This window comes from Medicago truncatula, chromosome 2, assembly GCF_003473485.1.
Source record: "Medicago truncatula cultivar Jemalong A17 chromosome 2, MtrunA17r5.0-ANR, whole genome shotgun sequence".
Taxonomy (NCBI): Eukaryota; Viridiplantae; Streptophyta; class Magnoliopsida; order Fabales; family Fabaceae; genus Medicago; species Medicago truncatula.
The window spans coordinates 42200175-42224321 of record NC_053043.1 but is presented as its reverse complement, the minus strand read 5'-3'; the positions used below and the strand labels follow the sequence as shown (position 1 = coordinate 42224321).

The 24147-nt window shown below is 32.8% G+C and overlaps 2 protein-coding genes across 3 annotated transcripts; one reads left to right on the top strand and one right to left on the bottom strand.

Annotated features, from left to right (window-relative positions):
- Window positions 1–3330: 3330 nt before the first annotated feature.
- LOC25487532 (60S acidic ribosomal protein P2-1) lies at window positions 3331–11488 on the top strand. 2 transcript variants are annotated; one of them, XM_039830734.1, is made up of 4 exons: window positions 3331–3348; window positions 3450–3539; window positions 10990–11216; window positions 11302–11488. In XM_039830734.1, the coding sequence occupies exons 2-4, from the start codon at window positions 3452–3454 to the stop codon at window positions 11326–11328; spliced, it is 342 nt and encodes a 113-aa protein (XP_039686668.1). In that variant the 5' UTR covers window positions 3331–3348; window positions 3450–3451; the 3' UTR covers window positions 11329–11488. The 2 variants fall into 2 exon arrangements, with proteins under 2 accessions (XP_039686668.1, XP_013464930.1); XM_013609476.3 differs by lacking the exons at window positions 3331–3348; window positions 3450–3539 and adding exons at window positions 9722–9868; window positions 9970–10059.
- A 2577-nt stretch (window positions 11489–14065) lies between these two features.
- On the bottom strand, window positions 14066–22174 carry LOC25487531 (peptidyl-prolyl cis-trans isomerase CYP71). Its single transcript, XM_013609475.3, has 13 exons — window positions 21886–22174; window positions 20958–21043; window positions 20523–20611; window positions 19798–20037; window positions 19550–19671; window positions 18558–18633; window positions 18313–18420; window positions 18055–18231; window positions 17681–17898; window positions 17324–17456; window positions 16819–17042; window positions 16516–16669; window positions 14066–14567 (listed from the first exon to the last, which is right to left on the bottom strand). Exons 1-13 carry the CDS (start codon window positions 22026–22028, stop codon window positions 14484–14486), a joined length of 1854 nt encoding a protein of 617 aa, XP_013464929.1. The 5' UTR covers window positions 22029–22174; the 3' UTR covers window positions 14066–14483.
- Window positions 22175–24147: the final 1973 nt, after the last annotated feature.

Genomic DNA, 24147 nt, shown 5'->3' with positions numbered 1-24147 from the left:
AGAGAGTAAAGGCTATCATTCATAATGAAGAGAACATATTATTCAAGATATATGATCAACTCAATCATATATGCATAACAATAGGATCAAAATAACATAAATTTAATTTTCTTATTCTTCATAAGCCATATTAATGTTAATATATACATCAAAATAATCAAGTTTGTCACCTCAAATGGTCCAACAAATTCATTGTTGTAAAGATTAAATATGTAGAGGACTAAAATTTCCAACACATAAGTTGAAAAGAGTCCACTCTTAGAACCCAAGAGACGACTCTCATGGTAACACCAAGCTTTTATCAATATAACAATGCGCTTGAATATATGATTCCGACTTATCAAATGATCAACTTGAAATAACCAATTATTTTTAAGAGATCTTGCAAAATAAAAAATATGGTTGAAAATCACAACTTCCCATAATAATATATTACCTCCTCCAAAAAACAAAGTGAGCATAAACCACTCAATTGGTTGAAAGATATGTCAATTACAAATTTTTCAACCAAACACTTAATGATCTTCACTTGCCATTGAACAAGAAGAAGAAACACGCGAAGGTTGAGAAATACTTTTATCAATTACTTAAACAACTTTTATATTTGGACACTCATAAATTCTATATATACACACACATTATTTTCTCTTTATCTTTGTTTCCATTATATTATTAACATATCACATTTATCACATCACTCTATCTATTTTTCTTCTCTCTTAAATATTGAAACACCCATTAGAGTAAGGTATTTCTAAGCAGTTCATCTAGAAATTTGTTCGAGCAAGAGAACATTTTTGACAATATAGCCCAAAAAAAGTGAATATATAATGGATTAACACATTCCATTGTTCAAAACAAGCTACATCATCAAACATTCTTCATTCTTGCTACTGGCTCATCTCAATCACAAAGTACACAAATACACATATTGAATTTGAAAATTTTACATTGATATTAGAAATCGCTAACAATATTCAGATCACTCAAACGATCGATATATTTAACTGGAATCATGCATGTATAACACAAAACATTGCAAACTATATATGAACATGCATTGTAACAAATATTGATTTGTGATGGAATGTCATGATTTTCATCGAGTCTTTTTCTTATATATAAACAAGTAAATTAAAGATATGTACATCAGGTGGCATAATGTGTTGTTATGACAGTATAATGTGCAGCTTTGACAATATCTTCATGATGTTATTGGCAATTAATGGCAAGATATCAATCTCCTAAGACATTGCATTGAAAAGAAGAAAATACCTCTACATTGACAAGCTGAACCTCTTTAACTCTTTATAACTAGTGGCTTTAATTATAAGAGATTTATTTCATTAGATCAAACAAGGCAAACAAATCATTGAAAATGCATAAATATGAGGTATCTAATATATATGTAGTTGCGCATACACCAGAAATAGTTCAGTAACATTTTGCTATCCTTACAAAATTGATGAAGTAGTATAAAATAAGTAAATAGAACATAAATAAAATAAATAAATCTTCACTCATTTTTTGAAAAAAAAAAAAAGAAGAAAAAGAAGAAGATAAAGAGTGATCTTCACTCATCTGAAGTTAGATCTATTGCTAGGCTTATCAAATGGCTTGACTTTATCGTAAAAAAATCATGATCTTACATACAACTTCTAGTCACTATTAAAAACAAAATTGACATTTTAGATTCATTTTTTAATGATGTATGCGGTCTTAATATATATCACATACATCATTTATTGAATAGATTTAAAATGTTAAATTTTATTTATATATAATAGTGACTGAATTGTGTAATATCGAGTCTCAATGCAATCCTCATCGATCATTGTACAGATGGAGTAGGAGAGAGAAAGTGTTAAAAAAATATTACTATCATTTTATTTTGGTCGGTCAATTTCTCTCTTCAATTGTTTTTTTTTTTTTTTTGAGACACTCTTTAATTGTAATTGTCTATAGTTACAAATAAGGAGATCAACTCAATTGAATAAGTATCTATACTTTCTCATATCAACCCCTCCAAAAAAATTATTAATAATGCAACTCTAACAGCATTGTAGCATATCGTTACTTGATCCATTAAAAACAACAAAAACATGATTGCCGATAGAAAAAGAAATGACATCCAACACATTTTTTTCATTTTTTTTTATTCTCTTCCTTTATCTAACACCTCGACCAAAGACTAGAATCAAGGAAGAAAAACCCAAAATGTCTAAATGACATCTTCGTAACATGTTTCCAATAGTTATTTGATGGATGCGAAACTTCAGAAATAACCATACTCTCAGCGACAAGCAATAAAAACCCAAAATGTTCTTCATTTTATAAGCATCATGTGTACTGGCGTAACATCTGTTGATATTCACTCCTTGGAGCACCATATTATTTGTCACATTGTTGAGTGGACCCTTCATCAAGATGGATGTGTTAAGTTGAATTTTGATATAAGTTGTTGTGATTGTAGTGACATTGGTGTTGGCGATTTACTTTGTGACAACAACGCATATTAAATAGTTGGCTAATCTTCTGACGAGGGGTATGGGATGCGTTTTACGCTGAGTGATTTCGTGTTTATCATGATTTGATGTTGGTCATCAACAACTATATTCAACAAGTTATTTACGAGGCGAATTCTTTAAAGAGTAGTGATATTTGAACAACTATTTCATACAACTTTTGTGACAACTTCTTTTTTCTCTCTTTTCATTGGTTAAGAACAATGGAAAGAGAAAAAGGAAGAGAGAGAATAAGAGTATAATGTGAGTATGAGAGATAAAGTTGTCACAAAATTGTCACAAAGTGGTTGTACAAATATCATTTCTCTTTTTTAAAAGTCCTCCATCTTCTTCAACATTTTGATCACTCATATATGCATGTATATGTTTATTTGTTGGTGAAAATTTTGGTTCGAAGGAGCATCTTTCTAGCATTTCTCTCTAACACTTGCTTAGAGAAAGTAACTACTGTGCCGATTTCTTAACTAAGTTTGGACACTCTTTAAGGCTAGATGTGACATTTTGAGAGACTGTCTCGGTGTTATATTCTTTAGTGATTTTTGTTTTCCTTTGTCTTTTCTAAAAAATAATAATAATAATTTCGTGTTTAATTTGAAAACTGAGGCATTTTGATTTTTTTTTAATAAAAAATTCAACAAAATAAACCTTTTAAAAATAAACAAAAATAAAAATAGGACAAGGGTATTATTGTAAACTCAACTAGACAAAAACCCTAGTTCTTGCTCTTCTTATATAAAGCTCGTGATACATTTTATGCGGCTTGCAACATCCCTCTGCTGAAACCTTACCGTCGAGTCGAGATCCAATCTGCCATTTCCATCAAGTAAGTTATCGATTTCTTCACAGAAAATTCATACTTTCACGTTTATGTGTTCTTAATTCGTTTTTCTAACCATTGTTGTTTGTTGATTTTGTTGAAATCAGAAATGAAGATTATCGTTGCTTACTTATTGGCCGTTTTGGGAGGCAACCAATCCCCTTCTGCTGCTGATCTTAAACAAATTCTTGGATCAGGTTCATCTCAATCCCAATTTAATCTATAATTTTATTCATTGTGTGTTTTTTTATTTTTTTTATTTATTATTAGTTTTTGTTTTGTTTATAATCTGAAGAATTTTAGTAGATCTACAAATAGAACCTTATTTGCCTTCAATCATAGAATGTGTGTATAATAAAGTATCGACTTTTTTGCAAAAAATAGTTTTAATTCTAGTTTGGGATTTTTTTTTAATTGATAATCAAATCGAGTAGGGGAGAGAGAGAGAGAGAGAGAGAGAGAGAGAGAGAGAAAGTCTTACAAAAAAATATATTATCATTTTATTTTGGTCGGTCAATTTCTCTCTTCAATTGATTTATTTTGGGCTATTCACAAGTACCAATGTATGTCTTAGTTATCCTCGTGTTTTGTGAAATCGATATAAGTTTTGTCTGTTTTCAAGATGATGACACCAACCATTAATTTTTGTGAAATATCAGTCTGAATTTTGTCTATTTTCAAGATGATGATGTCGTCAAACCAACAATTTAGTATCTCAAGTCATTTGACATGTGAATAAATTCCATCATTTGCATTTTGCAAGCCTCGTTGCTTCACAATGAACTCAAATATTTAGAAAAATTTCAACTCTCTCCACTACTAATCGACTACTTTGCAATCTTTTGCTCTTCTTCTTACTCTTCTTTCACCTCTTGATCTACACTTGCTTTTGTATGTTCTACACAAACTTCCCTTTTATCATCTCAAACTTGAATGTTGAAATGTAATTGTAATGTTGCTTTTATCGATTATGCAAAATACTTGAAAGAGATCTTACTTAGGGTTCAAGTATTTTGCCTATGTAAGATATCTTATTTTGCATAATCGGTAAAAAAGCAACATTAAAATTAAATTTCAACATTCACGTTTGAGATGATAAAAGGGAAGTTTGTGTAGAACATGCAAAAGCAAGTGTAGATCAAGAGTTGAAAGAAGAAGAGTAAGAAGAAGAGCAAAAGATTGCAAAGTAGTTGATTAGTAGTGGAGAGAGTTGGAATTTTTCTAAATATTTGATTTCGATGTGAAGTAACGAGGCTTGCAAAATGCAAATGATGGAATTTATTCCCATGTCAAATGACTTGAGATACTAAATTGTTGGTTTGACGGGATCATCATCTTGAAAACAGACAAAATTCAGACTAATATTTCACAAAATTGATGGTTGACGTTGATAAGTCGTACTCCCTCCGTCCCTAATTATAAGACCCTTTTGAGAATTTTTTTTGTCCCTTTTTATAAGACCTTTTTGTTATTTTCAACTACATTAATTATTTCTTTACATACATGTCCCTATTTATTATACATCTTTTTCTTCAATCAACAATAAATAACATGTTGAAAACATAAACTAACCTTCTTTCTTAAAGGATAAAATTGTAAAAACAATAGTGATTACAAACAACTTTAATACAAATATCCACTATCTTAATTCCCGTGATTTTGGCAAAAGGGTCTTATATATAGGGACGGAGGGAGTAATTTAGATGGTTTTTAAGTGTTTATTTTAATATAATTTTGTTTGTTTAAGTTCCTTTTTAGAACTATTTTATTGCAATTTTGTTTATTTTATTTTCAGGATCACAAGTGATGAAGGATAAAGTCTTGAAGCAAAAGAAGGGGTCTAAAAGCATGATTGAGGCATGAAAGATGCAAGATTGAAGCCTGTTTGAGAAGAGAAATAAGGGAAATTTTGACCTATCTATTGTGCACGGTCGTGCATGCTATTGCACAGACCGTGCACCCCTTCCAAATAGGTCGTTTCAAGCAATGCCGTGAGCTACGCACGACCGTGCGCGATCCCAACCTCCAAAATGTTGTTGATTTGGTGCATATTTATGTGCTGGTTTGATGCATATTAATGTGCTGATTTGGTGCATATTTATGTGTTGATTTAGTGCAAATTTATGTTCCGATTTGGGCTGTTTCTATAACCGATTTTAGTGCCTTATAATGTGGAACTATTTCCTTTTCTAGAGGCTGGCTTTTGCCATATATAGAGAGAGAGGAATCAGACTTGTAAATCCATCTTTGAATCTTGGGAATATTTATGACAAGTTGTTTTTCATTGAATCAAATTGATCAAAGCTTTAATTTCTTCTTCTTTACAATTCTGCACTTTTACATTCAGCCGTTTACTTTCATGTCTTTCTACTCCATCTCTTTAATCTCCTTGTCTACGATGAACATGAGTGAGTAGATTTCTTTGTCTTGGGATTGTTGGATGAGTCTAATGACCTAATTCCTATCAAACCAAGCCAAAAACCCTAATTTTATGTAAATATATTTTCTAATCTAATCTCACCGTTCTTAATTCATATTTCAAATACTAATTGAAGGATCGAAAGGTGAAGATTAGTATTAGAACAAGTGAGATCAGACAAGGTTTGCAAAACATGAGAATAGTTGAGTAAACCTTGAGATCTTAAAAGTTTCGTTCTTAATGGATTTTAATAGCAATCAAACATGAGAATAGGCGTGATTGCCATTGAAATACACTTATGTATTCTAAGAGGAAACATAAAATAGATTAGAGAAACTTGTCTTTAGAAACGGATTTAACATAAGATTTAAATATAGGTTTGGATTGTGAGTGATTTGTCATTATGACGAACCAATAATCGCGAGACGCTTTTTATTATTTTATATCAATCAAATTTTCTAAACTTCAAAACCTTGAACTTTTCAGCTAATCACAGTTAGAAAGAAAATCAGTAATTACAATAACTTCATGTGGAACGATATTTTACTACTTTGATAGCACCGTGACTTGCGGATTTCACACATCAGGCGTCATCATCTTGAAAACAGACAAAACTCAGACCGATTTCACAAAACTTGATGATAACTAAGACATACATTGGTACTTGTGAATAACCTAAATGTTTTATTTTGTCTATAATACTCCATATGCCTCTAATTATAAACACGAGTTGCATATTTTACGTATACTTCATCCGGTCATTATTATAAGCAAAAATACACTTTTTAAATTCATTGAATAATTGATGCATCTGACCTATATCATTGACGAGATATATTAGTTATTCAATGAACCTAAAATGTGATTGTTTTTTCCTTATAATAGTGATCGAGAGGAATATTAAAGAAGTCATAATAATTATTCACGAAAAATTGAGGATGACTACAATATACATCGGTACTTATGAATAGTATAAATGTTTTCTTTTGTTTCTAATACTCCCTTCCAATTGTTCGGTGTCATTAATTCCAATTGTTACATTTTCTAATTTTGTTTTTTTAATGCTTTTTCCATTCCACAAGTTTTTCATGCAATCTTTTGATAGTAAATATATTGATAATAAAATTGTCGAGACATTACCTGTTCTTGTTCTGAAATAGAACAATCTTACCAAGTTTCAGAACTTCCGGTCCGTCAACGTTTGTAATGTATTTTTTGAAGTCATCTCCGAGATTCTCGTTAACCGTATCCGCTCTTTCTTTGATGATTTGATTGGTCCCTTTCAGAGTAGCTTCATTCTAAGGAGAGGTACACTTTTTTTTTTTTTTTGACGGAAGGAGAGGTACACTTGATAATGCTATCTTGACTTGGAAAGTCGTCCATCATATGCATGTTTCCCGTTCCCAAAAAGGAATGTTGACTTTTAAAATAGACTTAAAGAAGGCCTATGATAGACTCGATTATAAGTAGGCATGGCAATGGGGCGGGGTGGGGACGGGTTTTACCTTCCCCGTCCCCATATCCGATTCTCATATACTTACCCGTTACCCTACCCATACCCAACGGGGATGAAAAATTGAATCTCATCCCCGTCCCCGACGGGTTCAGGTATCCCCGCCCCATCCCCGTCTCTGCATTGAATAATTTTTTTAATAAAAAATATAAGTTTTTTTTGCATCCCCAAGAGCAACGTTGTAATACATTATCCAACAATAAGTTCACTTTCACATTTGTTAGACAAAATTATTTAGTTGATCCTTTAAATATCAATGGTAGTTTTTATTAACATGACAATTATCAAACAAAATAACATAACATATCAACATAAAGTAGTTTTTTTACATTTGGGACGGGTTTGGGTATGGGTTCGGGGTGAGTACCTATATACCCGTTACCCATCCCATACCCGTGTTTCGAGATCGGGGAAACCACATACCCATACCCAAACCCAGTCAAAACGGGGAAAATCCGTCAAATTAGGTTTGGTTCGGACGAGTAACCACGGGTATGGGTTTTGTTGCCATGCCTAATTATAAGTTTCTTTAGCTTACTTTGTTGGATTTTAATTTTCTCAAATTCATCGTCTCTTTGATTATGAACTGTGTGAAAGCCACAAACCTTTCTATCTTGTAGAATGGTGCAACAACAAATAAGTCTAAGTCGTCAAGAGGCCTTCGACAAGGGGACCCACTGTCTCTATATTTATTAGTTTTGTACATTGAGAAATTAGCCCTGAACATTCAAATCAAGGTCCAACAAGTGATTTGGCGTCTAATATATATATATATATATATATATATATATATATATATATATATCATAAAGGTTTGGGTTGGTCTCACATTCTTTTTTGTTAATGATGTTCTTCTCTTTGTGAAGGTCACTCTGGATCAAAGTAAAGTGATGATGGACTCCTTAGATGAGTTTTGTATTTCTTCTTGTATGAAAGTGAATGTTTTAAAGTCTAAGATTATATGTTATAAAAGAGTGCATGAGATAGTTAAACGAAGTGTTAAAGAAATATCACATATCTGCTTCGTGCCCAATATGGAGCACTACTTGGGTTTTTCTTTGCTACAATGTTGAATTACTAAAGATATGTATGATTGTATTTTAGAGAACATGCATAAAAGACTCTCAACTTAGAAAGATAACCTCCTTAATAAAGTGGAGCTGGTTTGCCTGACCAAATCAGTTACTACGACAATGTCTATTTATATTCTGTAGTTGCATTATTTGCCTACATATATTTGTGATAAACTTGATAGTCACGAAAAGCTTCATTTGGGATGGCACAAGTGGTAATAAGAAGTGAAATAGAGTTAAGTGGTCGGGTGTTACTTCTTCTAAGAAGTTTGGGTGGCTCATTATTAGGAAAGCTCGACTATCTAGTATTGCTCTTATAGGAAAGTTAGTTTGGAATCTGCTTTACGATCCTCATAAACTTTAAGTGAGGGTTCTATCTCGCTAATACATTAAAGGTTGAGACATTTGGAACATAAAAAATAAAGGCACATTTCTCTAAGATGGATAAGTATTTTAAAGGCATTGAAAGCTTTGAGACAAGATCTTCAATTTTGCATCGGGGAAGGATCCTCCTCATTCTAGTATAATTATCTGACGAGGCTATGATCACTTTTCACTTGGTTGATTTTGTCAATATTTTGGGTACACAATTATAGCTTAAGGATGTTAGTTAAATTGGCTCATGGGATTAGAAAAAATTGACGACAATGGTTCCAAAAGAGCTCAACATGATAGTTGGTCGGTCCCCCTTCTTTGGTCTTTGATAATAATATTCAACATAATATATGATTTCAGGGAGTAGCTCAAATAGAAAAATATTCTTTCTCTAGAGCATATTGCTGGCTTTTATACCGTTGTGGAGAGCGAATGATAATGAAAGTTGGGATTGTATTTGGCTACCTCATTTTTTTAATTTATTTAGTTTTTTTTTTTAAATATTAGTGTAATTTTATGTTTAGCTTCTCTTGTAATATAGATTTAGCTACCCCAAATAAATTTATTTGTGAAAATTATTATTAGAAATATGAAAGACAACACTCTTGTCAAAAAAATAAAAATGAAAGACAACACATTATCCTCTGATAGATAAATTACTTTTCTTGTTTTGGCATTTCCAGTCTCTATAATAAGTACACAGATAATTTTTGTCATAACAAAAATTGTCAAGATAATATTCATAAAAATATTTTTTATTTTTTTTCTATATATTTGGCCTCCTCGCCAAACTTTGGCTAGCTTTGCCGTTGATGATGAAAATGTGCTTCATTGTAAGGTTAATTATCCATATTTCTTCAGCTTCACGACCTCAAAAACAAGGTTAATTATAGTGCATTGACAGTGTAAAAACAGTTTACGCAATCATCCAATAATATCATGCCATGTTGATTTTTATTTAAAATTGATTAATTGAATTAAACAAAAATAAAAATAGAACAAGGGCATTATCGTAAACTCATCAAAACCAAAACCCTAGTTCTTACTCTTCTTATATAATGCTCCTGATACATTTTCTGCGGCTTGCAACATCCCTCTGCTGAAACCCTACCGTCGAGTCGAGATCCAATCCGCCATTTCCATCAAGTGAGTTATCGATTTCTTTACAAAATGTTCAGACTTTCACCTCTCTGTGTTCTTAATTCGTGTTTCTAACTGTTGTTGTTTGTTGATTTTGTTGAAATCAGAAATGAAGATTATCGCTGCTTACTTGTTGGCCGTTTTGGGAGGCAACCAATCCCCTTCTGCTTCTGATCTAAAGCAAATTCTTGGATCAGGTTCATATCAATCCCAATTTAATCTATAATCTTGTTTGTTGTGCGTTTTTTTTATTTGTTTTGTTCATAATCTGAAGATTTTTAGTAGATCTACAAATAGAACCTTATTTGTCTTCAATCATAGACTGTTGGTATAATAAAGTATTGATTTTTTTGAAAAAAAAATAGTTTTAATTCTAGTTTGGAATTTTTAGTATAAATCAGGTCAATGGAAATCGATTAATGAATAGGGTATGTTTGGATTCGTTTATTTGAGTTTATCTACTGGCATAAGTTCTGTGAGAGTGTTAGAGAATATATGAAAACAGCTTATTGCAATTTTCGTAAGCTTTTTTTAACTTATTTTCATAAGTTCTCCAATTTAGCTTATAAAGGGCCCGTTAGTATTGCCATGTTTTTGAGCTTATGAAAAACAGCTTATGCATATAATTAAGCTTTTTCATATTAAAAAACTGCAAATGAAGATACAATTTTTGTTAAGTGAGAACTTATGAATTATTTGTATAAGCTATTTTGCTTAAGCTCAAAAGAAGTCAATCCAAATGGTGGTCCCAAAAACAATTTATAGCAAATACAAAAACAAGTTGAAATTATTTTATCTTTTGCTATTAAAATAGCTATGCAATCTTATTTATAAGTGCTTGTGCTATAAGCTGCAAGTCTGGTTTTTACCCAAACAGCCCCATATATGGGTTTGATATAGACATTTAGTTTTTTATGTTGTTTATGTTTTCATTTTTATAGTTGAATTTGATTTTACTGAATTTTCAATCAGCAAAGCCAAGCTTGCATTTGTCTGATTTATCTGTATTTTTTACTGTCATTGAAGGAAACGGGTTTCTTCGATTAGGAAAGATATTTGAATGAAGAAATTAGAACATTGAATTGTATATTAAAAAAGTGAGTTTATTTTTGGCTTTTTGATTGTAGTTGGAGTTGAAGCTGAGGATTGCAACATTGAGTTGCTCCTAAGTGAAGTCAAGGGCAAGGACTTTGCTGAGCTTATTGCCAGTGGAAGAGAAAAGTTGGCTTCAGTTCCATCAGGTGGTGGTGCTGTTGCTGTTTCTGCTGCAACTGGAGGAGGTGCTGCTGCTGCTGCACCTGCTGCCGAAGCAAAGGAAGAGAAGAAGGTGGAAGAGAAGGAAGAATCCGATGATGTAAGTTTCAAGATTATAGTTTGTTGTTTGTTATTTGGTAAATTCATGGCTAAGCTAATGTTTGTGTTATGTTATCTTTGTGCAGGATATGGGATTCAGCTTATTCGATTAAAAGGACTGAAGTAATCTGTGTGTTAGACATTTGTTGTTTTAGTTATAGCTTTTTTGTCAACTATCAAGATTTTGCTTTTACATTTGAGACAATGTAATGACATCGAGATTAGTTATGTTTTTGAATTTAATTTGCGTTATGGTTGTGTTTTTTATTTATCTACGAATGGGTATAATACTGGAATGAATTGTCTCTCTTTTCCACCTCAACTTGTTGATTCATGAATATGCCTTTGATTGTGTGCCTTTGTTTAGTAAACGACTAAAATGAATTCGCTTGTGAAACTATAGTCTTAATATTGCATGGTTTCCTAGTATCTTGAGTGTAACAAGGTTACTTCTCATGCTTTCACATGCACCTTGTTGTCATTCTTCATATATTAAGGTCCGTCATTTCCTTTGATTTCTTCCATACTGGTTCCTAGTTAACTACTTAAGGTTGACTGATTACACGGAAATAAGTGTTGGGAACTTGTCATGTCATGAACAAAGTACTTTCAATTTTCTCTTTACGTGCTTGCCTTACATGTACTATCGATCGAGTGTCAGTTCATGTGATTGTCTTGCATATTTATGTCTACTATCAATTCTCATTGTCTTCCGTGTGTTTGATTTGGTTATTGGTTTCATTTTTTTTTTTTTTTTGAGAGAATAACACCTTGTTATATTATCTATTAAATGGTAATTAGCCAATTAAACCGAGTTAACTAACTGAATTATTTCCTTAAAAAAAAAAAAAAAAACTAACTGAATTTCTTTGATGATAAAATTGTGTGACAAATCTCAATCTGAAATAACCACCTTAAACGGCAAACTAAAACAATCTGTTTTTGTTCAAACCAAGGCACCTAAGTTTAGCGTAATTGACCATGACCATATGCATAACTCCGTTGACTATTTAACTTGTTGTCAAAATTGTGCGTCAAAAAAACACTTATAAACATTTGTTTGTTGTAACAAAAAAAAAAAGATAATATTGTATGATGCACATTTATGAACAGTCTATACACACCAATTTTTGACGTGACTGTCAAAATGTGACTATGAAAATAAAATAAAATCTATTTTTTTGGGTTCTAAAATCAAACATTATTTTATTATGTGAATCATATCAGAAATAAAAAGGAATACATGTATTTCTTTATTCCAATGTTAATCTTTAACAATTTCCTTTCATTTGTGGGTAGCCTAAGCCTTAGTTACTTGACTATTTACTCGCCCTGACTACGATGTAGTGAACTCACGCTTCGAATCACCGGTTGTGAACTAGAACCAAGAGCACTCAACTCAAGCTTGAATCGAAGTATCAAACCTAAGCTGATAACTGTCGTTGAATTATTTCATGTTGTAGATGGACCAGCAATAGAAGGAGTAACTGCTGAGCTTGTTGTGGCATGAAAATGCCTGCACTGGACGTTTTGTTGGTACTAAATATGCACTTTCTTTCAAGCTATTATACTCTCAGTGACTCAAACATTTATAATTACCAAGTATTATTTAATATTTTTTTTTTTTAAATCCTTGCAAAAAAAATAATTTTAATTTGTAGTGTAAGATTTGAGAGCACTAATGCAACTATTTTAGCTCTACAAAACCAAAGGACATCTTACCTCCCGCACCAAGTTTTTTTGGATATAACACTGCAACTATTTATTGTCACACAAGTTCCATGAATATCAAATCCCTTATCCATATCACAATAACAATTCTAAATAAATAACGCGAAAGTGAAAACACGACTTTTTTATATAAGTAAACGAAAAAAAAAAAACAGATTAAAAAAAAAAAAAATACAATTGGGGGGAAGGGTATGGTGTATGAAATAGTTAAAATCACTTGTTTCATTGTGAACTCATGATACACCCTCACGTGACAAACACTATTTCCCTATCCGTAAGCTATTATCTAAATATCGTGTTTTCCAGCCTTTGCTGCACTCACGAATTCCATTCTGCTCAATCAAAATCAGACACAGTCAAAGAACTCACATTTCAATGATTTATTTTAGCTCAAATCACAGTTGAGATGGGTACCGATTGATTTTGATTTTGAGCACGAAGACCATAAAAATAGACACGACAACTCACATTTCAATGATGTATTTTAGCTCAAAATCACACAGCTAAGGTGGGTACCATTTGATTTTGAGCACAGTCCGTAATCCAGATACGGAAAAGGCAAGAAAACACAAGTGCATTAAATCTACAACCATGTAATACTCACTAGTCACTTCAAAGGTAGTGGAAGCAAATATTCAGTGAATACTAAATAGTCTGAATCAAACTTAAAGTCACCTATGTTTTAACAGATTGAAGATCAAAGACACATCACATGAGGTTTTAAAAACATTTTCAAAGAAACAATGTTTAATTGCATGTTTGGTCCCTTACGTTTATATTAGGTTTCAAGTTAGTCTCCTATGTTTCTAACCATTCAAGTTGATCTCTTATGTTACTTGGTCAACATAAGTTCAGCCTTTATGTCAAACTTTCGTTAACTCTACCTAAAACATCCACGTGTCACACCCCACGTTATCCATGTGTGCATCTCTGGTAGCTACATGGACGTTTTAGACAGAAATTTGACTAAATGACAAACTAGTTGTAATGTTCTGAGACCAACTTGAAATTGTTTAAACATAGAGGACCAAAGCATAAGGAACCAAACATGCAATTTAGCCAAGAAACAATTAATAATGCCACGCTTAATAATAAAGCAGGAATGTCACACACTACAGGTAATAGTATTCAAAGAGATTTTGTCACTGCAATCCTTTAGAATTCAAAGTGCATTACACTGGTTGTACCCAGAAAAACTATTGTACCAAAAACAGAAGTACATTCCACTGGCAAAGCAGAAAAGAAGACAGTACAGTTGCGCTTGAAACACAACTCAAGATAAAGGAAAGAGGGAATTTGTGACGGAAAGAGTTCATGAATGAAGGTGCTGCATTGCATGCGAAGAATAATCAATTTCCACGTTCATACAAAACCTATGAAATAAAGGTTGATATAAAGTCCCCTTCCCCAACTTTTTAAAAAAAATTGAAAGGTTGATCTAAAGGAAGAAATATAAAACTGTCCTGTTAGAGCTTCACCGACCTATCACCAGTCCAGTATAGAAGGCTGAGGGCACGGGTCATAAAAACCAAGAGCTTCAAGACTTTGGTACAGTGACATTTAAAATTTTAACATCTTGATATGGCTTATCTGTCTTGTCTGTCTTCACTTTTTCTATAGCCTGCCAAAAAAAGTTCTCAATTGATCAATTTTAAAGTACAAAAGAAAAATCACATACATTAAACAATAAGGACCTGGAAAAGATGTAATTCATCATAAGATAAAAAGTTGAGAGAGAAAAGTAAATCAGAATAGAACCAAAACGCAGGGTTGGCAAATCCGCTAGTCAGTTTGCCACGTTCCAAAAACTGGTTAGTTGAACAGACACGGATCAGTGTATACTAAGTGTAACTCGCTTGAACTAGGGGAGTCAGTCATGTGTCTAAGATATGTCAGAAGAAGAGCAAAAAGCTCAGGGTTTGGTTGTGTTTCATTCATGTTTTCAAGTTATGTTTGCCATGATGTTGCTAACAAATTTGTGAAAACCTCAGCACCTTCACAGCTCCTAGAGACCGCTACCTCCCTTCTGGTGACATTTGAGCAGCGAATTCGGTAAAGATTCAAGGCAAAGAACTCAGGCAAAACCTCTGCCTCGGCCACTGCAAAAAGCAAGGTTTGTATACTCCGTGACTATGCTTATATATTTTTTATTTCTTTATTTATTTAATTTTTTACAAGAGGAGTGCTATGAACACACTCTTTCAACCCTCTAACACTCGCTCTTTTATAGGGTAAAATAAATATGGGTCCTACACTTTCAGAAATTGGTTCCACAAAGTGGTGGGACCCATATGGATTTCACCCAATAAAAAAGTGAGTGTAGGAGAGTATTGAAAAGAATGTTCCTAGCTTTCATCTTTTAATAATTTTCCCATTCATGTCTGTTGACTTGGTGATTGTACTTTTAGGCTATGTTTGACAGCTTAGGAGGGAAGGGCTTTAGGGAAAGGGGAGGAGAAAAGAAAAGAAAAAGGGAAGGATAGTCCTCCAACTGGAATAGGGAGTTTATTTTCTTCATGAAACAAAAGCTCCCTAATGTGGGAGAACTCAAAAAATGCATTGGAGAAGGATTTTGGAGGGCATAGATAAATTCTTCTAATCCTGTCGATGTTTTATCATAGTCTCAAAATTAAAAATATATTAATCATAAAAAAATTCTTCTCATTCTCTACAAAAACACTCAAATAAGGTGAAATTTTTCTATCTTTTTCTCTCCTCCCCTCCCCTCAAAACAGAACCTTAAGTTTTAAACAAACTGCTCTTTTTAAGTCCTTACCCCTTGTCACTCATTACACGCTGCATTTAGCTTTTCATATCCCAATGTTATCCACTTAATTTGTTGATACTGCCTCTGTCCCTAACTATAAGCTCCTTTTGGAAAAATAAATATACCCCTACATATAAGCCTCATTTGAAATTATTAGATATGTACTCCCTCTGAAATGAAATATAAGCAAAAATGATAATTGAAAAGTTGTGGTATGTGGACTAAATTTTTAACCACATACGTTGACCTCTCAACTACCATTTTTGCTTATATTTCATTCCGGAAGGAGTATATTATTCTTGTAAAAAAGTATACATATTTTTTTCAAATAAAACCCCCAATTAATACTACCATGTGTTGTTAAATGGTGGCCATGGTGGAATGGCATGGTGGATTTTCTGACAACTGCGATAGGCAATTAATGAAGGGATGCCCACAATGACGGCGCCATAGATCACAGTGGCGCGTTTATATGGCTGATTTTTTGCCTTTTGCCATATACCGCCGTCCACCATTGACAACAATGCATCAATACATAAAATAGACACATTAAATAGAATACATATATCTCATGGGGGTTATGGGTTAATCTAAACTCTTGTGTTTGACAACCTTGCCAAAAAAATATTAAGGCAATAACTAGTTTAAAGATATGTCATCAGGCCATACAAAAGTGCACTTCTGTGGAAATTATTTGCCAAGTGAACATGCATGAGAACATGCAGACAATTCCAAGATATGACATGACTTGATTAATATGTTGTACTAAATAATGCTTGTGGAAGATTAGAATCCAATTTACCTGGACAACGTCCATTCCCCTAACGACTCTACCAAATACAGTGTGCTTGTTGTCCAACCATGGAGTAGCCACTGTGGTGATAAAAAACTGAGAACCATTTGTATTTGGTCCCGCATTTGCCATTGACAATGTGAAAGGCCTATCATGCCTTAAACTGCAAGAGAAAAAAATTACTTGGTCTAAGTTTCATAGACGATCAAACACAGATGATCATTACTAAAGTTACTCTAGAGTCTGAAATCATGATGATAATTCAAGTACATAATAAGACACAATGTAATGTATGCAGACAAAATTGATTACCTTTTATGAAATTCATCTTCAAACTCTCTTCCCCAAATGGATTGCCCACCAGTGCCGTCTCCTAAAGGATCTCCTGTTTGTATCATGAAGCCTTTAATGACCCTGTGAAATATAAGATTGTCATAATAGCCATTTTTGCAGTGAGTTGTAAAGTTTTCCACAGATTTTGGACATTCCTCTGGGTATAGTTTCATATGAATATCACCCATAGTGGTATGCATAATCTGAAAAATGAAGAATTGCAATTGTCAGACTCTACGGGGAATATACATAATTGTAACTTGAAAAGAAAATATGTAAAACTACTATCGAGAAAAGAATGAGAGGAAATATCTTTCCTGTCTGCTATTGGAAAACTACTTAAATAGAAGAATATAGAAGTATGCTATAGTATAGATAGACAACTTTTGTTTGTGTGGGATTGCATTATTTGAAGGAAAAGCAGTCTGCTATTTGATTGTCAATCATACTAGCCTACATTGAAAGCCAAATAAAGATATCTCACCACATTCTCAGGAAGTGAAGTTGTAAGTGACTTTCCAATATCAGAAACTGCCAAAAGTTCATCAGCAGGAGGCTTTTCATTGAACACATCTCTTCCCTTAGTTGCATCTTCAGGCTCCTCGGGCTCTCTTCGACTGATACATGACATTCCAAAACTTGGCTATTATTTAGGTTTTAAATTTTGCATGTCAAACAACCAGTGATGCAAGTAAACACAATGTACAACCTCAAATGCACTGAGGAAAAATACTTCCAGGAAAATTCCACACGTGATATTACCAAATTATACGACTGAATCACTCTGGAGTTCAAACTTCAAAGCAGTGGTACAATGATTGGTGGAGTTGAACTGTCATACCTGAATAAATATATTCTGTGCTTTTTGAATGCACAACATAGGAGAGTGGGGTCTGTCAAAGGCTCTTTGCTCTCATTAGCATTCGCAGCTGCTGAAGGAATCTTTCTAACTTTTTTGCTACTTCGTTCACCATGATATAAAGCTATTCTTAAGAACCTATCATTATTCTCCACCTTTCCAAGTATTCGAGCGACTTTATTGGTGTGCAAATTAACAATCTATGACCATGCAGAAGATGTAAACACATTAGGGAATAAAGTTTCATCTAGTAGCCGCATTGCATTAGCAAGCAACGAAGAAAAGTTAAATTATAAAAAAAAATGTAATAACCGAAGGAAGTGAAGTGGTAGCGGGCCAGTTAAGGAATAACTCACTTTAATCCCTAGCAAGGTTGCATATATAAGAAAGTTGGAACTATCGTCAAAAACTGCATTTGGTTGTGGTGCACTTTCTGTCTTCTCTATTTCTTTCTCAACAGCCATTCTTCGACCAAAATCAATGGCTTCCAATCGATATAATGGAGCATCACTTCTTTGGAGATCTTGAGCAACCTATCAATATATCAATTCTTTTACCAACCAAATGTCCAAAAACAATTAAAAAAATGGCAAAATTTCAGGTAAAATTGTTACCTCCAGGGATTCATCATAAACACGCCTTAGTTTACCCGATTTGAACCAAAACACACGTATCCTACGGTCAGGTGATGTAATGGAAAATTGTTTACCATCTGGGCTGACCTAAAGGAGGATGCAATGCAGATAATAAGTACCATCTAAGTCAAAGAATGGCCATATAGCTTTCATTATATACCTAAATAACAGAATATTAAGTTATCAACTAATAATTTAGAAGTGTGTCTAGACAACTGAGGTACCTCAATAGCTGAAACAGAAGTCTTGCATTTTACTATTTCAAAGAGGTTAGTATCACTTCTGACCTTAAAATTCACCCTGCAAGCACAAAGGGAAATGATTAAATTGCATTATTAACTACACAAAATTCATACATCATGCAGCTAAGAATTTCCACAAATGTTTATGTAAGAACCTATTGCATATTTCACTCTTATTAAGGAAAGTTGGTAGTGTAGTTAATGTATCCATTTTATATAGATGTAACTAAAATACTTTGTATATGAATATCATTAATCTTGATTTTTCATATTCCAAGACACTTAGTGGCATTAATTAAGCGTTTATTTGGAAAAGAAGCAATAAATGTATCTAGTAATTTGCCAAAAGAGTGCTTAAATTTAGGGATGGAGGGAGTACAATAAAAACTAATAATAATCATAATGTAGAGAAATCACAATGTTTTCAAATATTTGGTATTTGACAGCATTGTTGATTATAATTCTGTTTAATGTTAAGTCTAGTGGCCCCTTTCCTCGGCAGTATGAGTCAATTGTTATATGTTGCAACATTAGAAATCAAATTCTAATTTTCAAAATTAAACTTATCAAATATCAGTTCATCTTAAGTTGACCAGATTCACATCCATATGTCCAGCCAATAGCACCCAAATAGGAATGATATACTGTATTTAAGGCAGTTATTTTATTGGCAACTAAATCTATTAATAGTATCACGTATGCATGAGATTTTTGTCGATGATTTCACCTAGATGCGGACTTTAGAATTCTCCGTTTCAAATTAAAATAATCCATCCAGTGCAATACAACGGAATCCATCTAATAGTGGTTAAACTACTCAAAATTTGTATAATGTAAGTGGCTTTGACATATTTGAGTATACATAAGAGACAAGGAGTTTTGAGGACTGGCAACCAAAAATATTCGAACCTTGATGAATCTGTTATTAAAAAGACAGAGGCAGAACTAAAGGAAGAGAATAACAAAGCACATACTCATCCTCCGGGAACTGGAGTGTTGTAGGGTTCCAGTATTCAATAATACCCTTTATATCTGCCGAAATTACAGTATCGTACACAGGATTGAACTTCATAACTTTAATAGGACCCATATGAATCTGAATGCAGGAGAAAAGAATAACATGATTTGTAATTAAATTGTAAAAAGAAATAACACAATATTAAAATAAAAGATAATGCATATTGAAAATTCAGTAACAGTAAAGGTAATTTAGAATTGGCACCTCTTTGGAGATGATGGGATCATTTGAACCAGATCGTGCATCATATATGTGAACAAAAGAGGAGTTCCTATCACTAATGGCAAGACTAGCTTTGACATCCCCTTGATTGTAAACCCATTCAATAGCACCAGGAATGTATGGCAACCGAATCATCACCATCATATCAAAGTTAACTACATCGTATACTTTTACGGAACGGTCATTTGATATTGTACAGCAAAGCAGACCATCAATACTAACCTGCACAGCTGAAATAAGTCATGGTTGATAACAAGTACAGCAAGGTTTTGAAAACATAAATACATGCCTAATATAACAAGAGAAATTTTTTGCAAAAATAATACATCATTAGCAAAATTTTCAATAGTCAATAGCAGCTGTAGGGGGGCCTAGGATATTGGTATTGGATATTGGTAAAATTTACATTGAGTTTGGATATTGGTAACAATGAATTTTAATTATCATGGATAAATATGTCTCTAATTTTGTGTATTCTTCTATTTTTGAGCTTTTACATGTGTATTACTCTATTCTATTCATTAAACTTCGAAAGTCCAACGTAGCGGCCATACCACAACCCACTATGCCATTATAGTGGTTTGGGGGTCGGCCGCCATCCGCCAATGACCACGTAGATAATATTATACGTCATAGAATTGAAGCAAGAATCAATTAAATCATAAAAGATTTTATCAATACATGAAAAAGAGTTGTCAGGAACTTACAGCTAGACCCTCAATAGGACCAAGATGAGATCTGAAGTGTTTTGCAAACTCAATACCAATAGGCCTTTTCTTCCAAAACTTCAAATGCCCTGAAAACAGCAGTAAACCACACAAAGAGATACATCACTGTGTTATTATTCCCAAAAGCTTGGCTATATTCAATACGATCCAGGTGCACTACCACACCACATATAGAGACAAATATTGTACCTTCATTAACACTTTAAGTGTTTACATAGCACGTAATATAAGTTTATACCAAATATATGTAAAACTTAAGGTAGTAGTTAATAAGATCACGACGTTTAAATTGGATGCTTAAAGAACTCTGCAAACCACTCATGGCTAGTGAATAAAATTCATAATTAATGACTAACTTTACTCATTCAAAAAACATAATAGAATTGCAGAAATGACAATCAGAACATAATTTACCATCGGCACTTCCAGTAATAAAAAACTCTGCAGCCGAAACAGCAACATGTGTAACCACATCACGATGCATGTAACTTTTCTCGTACCTGTAAAACCAAACAAATAAGAAACAACTCTCAACTTTCAGACACACTTAGCCCCTTTTTCAATAAACACCTTATAGCATAAGCACTCATATCATGATAAGTGCTTATGCATAACCTAGTTCTATAACAAAAGATAAAATAAAGTTAAATTGTTTTTGTATAAGCAATAAGTTGTTTTTCATACAGCCTGTTTCGATTGGCTTATTTGAACTTACCTATTGACATAAGTACAGTCAGACTGTTTGGGAGAACTTGTTAAAACAACTAATGAAATTGTTCAAAAGCTGTTTTTAGCTTATTTTTATAAGATCTCCAAGATAGCTTATGAAACCTATTTTTAGCTAATACAAAAACAATTTAACTTTATTTTATCTTTTGTCATAAAAATAGCTAATATATAAGCACTTATCATGATAAACACGTGTACTATAAGCTGCAAATAACCTATTTATCTATAAGAGCTTATGAAAATTAGCCTAAAAACACCTTATGAGTTATGAACATGTCGTAGGATCTCTCAAAAAGTCTCACAAGTACCTATGTCTGTTTATAAAGCAGACACAACACAGACACGGAGTCACAGACACAGTATTTATCTAAAGAGTGATTTAATTGAATGTAATCACATGTGACATGTGTTTGATCAGAAGTGTCGATGCTATATAGCAAGTAGATAAGCTCAAATAAGTCGATTCAAGCAAGTATTCGAGATTTTGGTTTAACTACATATAATTTCCTAAACATAAATTAATGAATCCTATGCTAAAGTTTCAAGTTACAAAATATCCTAATTGATTGAAAGGAAACCCTAATTGAAGGGATTAAGCTGAATAAGTGCTTACATGTTAGCGGAAGGTAAAGCGTCGAGATAAGCTTGTTCGAACTGGAGAGGGCGTTTGGGTCGAGCACGAGGAGGTGGAGGTGGACCGGGTCCAACTATGGGTTCGTCTTCGCTTGCATTTGCGCCATTTTCATGCTCCTCCATTTTCGTATACAGAAGAAGCTTCTTGTGATTGAGGAGAAGAGGTGAGAATTTGCCTAAACCCTAACGAGCTTATGCTTTTTCCCGTTCGAGCGTAGCAAGTAGTAATAACAAGAGTAAACGAGTAATTTGGATTTTTTTTTTTCTTTTTTCTTTTCACGGTTGCAATTTGGAAATTAGGAATCTTAGCTATAAGAATCCTATATTTCGAAAAGAAAAAGAAAAAAACTATGAGACTCCTATATAAACTCAATACATCACTTTTTTAACGAATTAAAAAAAAATAATCTTTGTGTATATATAAGATCGAAAGAAGTATGAATTATGATCAAATTGTTTCTCTTTTTTGTTTAACTTTTCGGTTTAATAACTATGTTAGATGTGATGATTTATAATGTTAAGTGATACTGATTACATGGTATATTCATGTCATGTCGCAATGCATCCTAACACACAAGTTAAAGATTTATCGTTTTATGTGTATATATTTGATTTCTGTTGATTGAACTCTAAAACTAAATAGCACACTCTAAGCATTCAAATTTTAGTAGTTAACTCGTTAAACTTGTGTTTAGGGTTCAGAACCACATGACATCGACTTAAAAAAGTTGATGTGGAGAGTATTTTGATCAACAATATTTGAGGAATAATTTGATATTTGTAAATTTAGTGTCTCAAATTGTCAAACAATTACAATTTTAGAATCTAAAATGGTGGTTGATTCAACATTAAACTATTGCAAATGACGATCTCCATGAGTTTAGCTCAATTAGTAAAGATATTGCAATATTATATGCATGAGCTGAGGTTCGAACCCTAGACACTCACTTCTCCACATTTAAAATGCGTGAGCTCTGGTTACTAGACTGCTTGACCAAAAAACTATTGCAAATGACTATGAGCATTGCGTTGGGTCGTAGTTTTGGTAAACCAACTTTTCCTGATAACGGATGTCAAATATGAGGCGAATAAAAAACATACGAACATAATACAAAAAACATATGAATACTTTTTGCACCCCATTTTTACTTATACACTCTCTTTTATCTTTTTATTTCTCTCTCAAAACACTTTTGTAAATTGAATTGAGGAGCGTTCGTGCTTCATAGAATTGAATTGAATTAGCTTAACTATCAAATATAGTTTATATAAATTCGGTGGTAACTATTGTGATATTTTAATAATTTATTAGAAAGTTGGACTGTTCAATATATCCTTTCTCATGTGCCTCAAGATATCCTTGCATTTCTTTTATGCTCATATATGTCGAGTTCTTAGACTCTTCAATTGCTACTGCAACATAACAAATCTTGATAAAAGAGATCTCACGATCTTTTCAACCACAATTGAATTTGTTACAGCTTCACCACAATTTTTCATTTAGGTTATAAAGGTTACAACTCTTGTAAACAATTCACCAAGACCTTCCTTTTCTTCCAATTGAAGCAACTCGTATTGCCTTTTGTGAGTTTGTAACATCAATTTCTTCACGTTTTCTTCCCCAACATAAGCTTTCTCCAAGATGTCCCAAGCTTCCTTTGAAGATTCAACATCACCAACTCTTTCAAAATTGTTGGATCTGACACGTTAATGGACGATGAACAATGACTTGAAATTTTTCTTCTCGATTTCCTTGAAATACAAACACCAAACTTCACTTAATCCTGCAAATCTTGATATACAAACACCACCATCATTTGTTTGCACCACTTATCATAATTATTTGCACCGAGGATTGGAAGATTTCTAGGAAAATTTCCATTTGATAGGGATGCTATGATCAAAATTTATAGCTCTAGATACCATTATTAGAACATAATGCATTCTGCAATCGGATTGATTTCACATTCAGTCAATTGAATAAATTTAGAAGAGAAAGATAGGAAACTCTATGAGAGAATTAGATGGAAAAAATATGTTTTGATGAGTTGAATGCACAAACAAACTTTCATTATTTTCTTGTTCAACAAGTTATTTACACAAACACCAACAATTAGCTTGTTACAAAAACGGTTATAATTCAACTATTCTAACTGAATTAACAACTTAAATATTTAAGAATTGCCCACCAACACATTTTTGACATCATATCATATTCATATCATCATATCATATAATATTC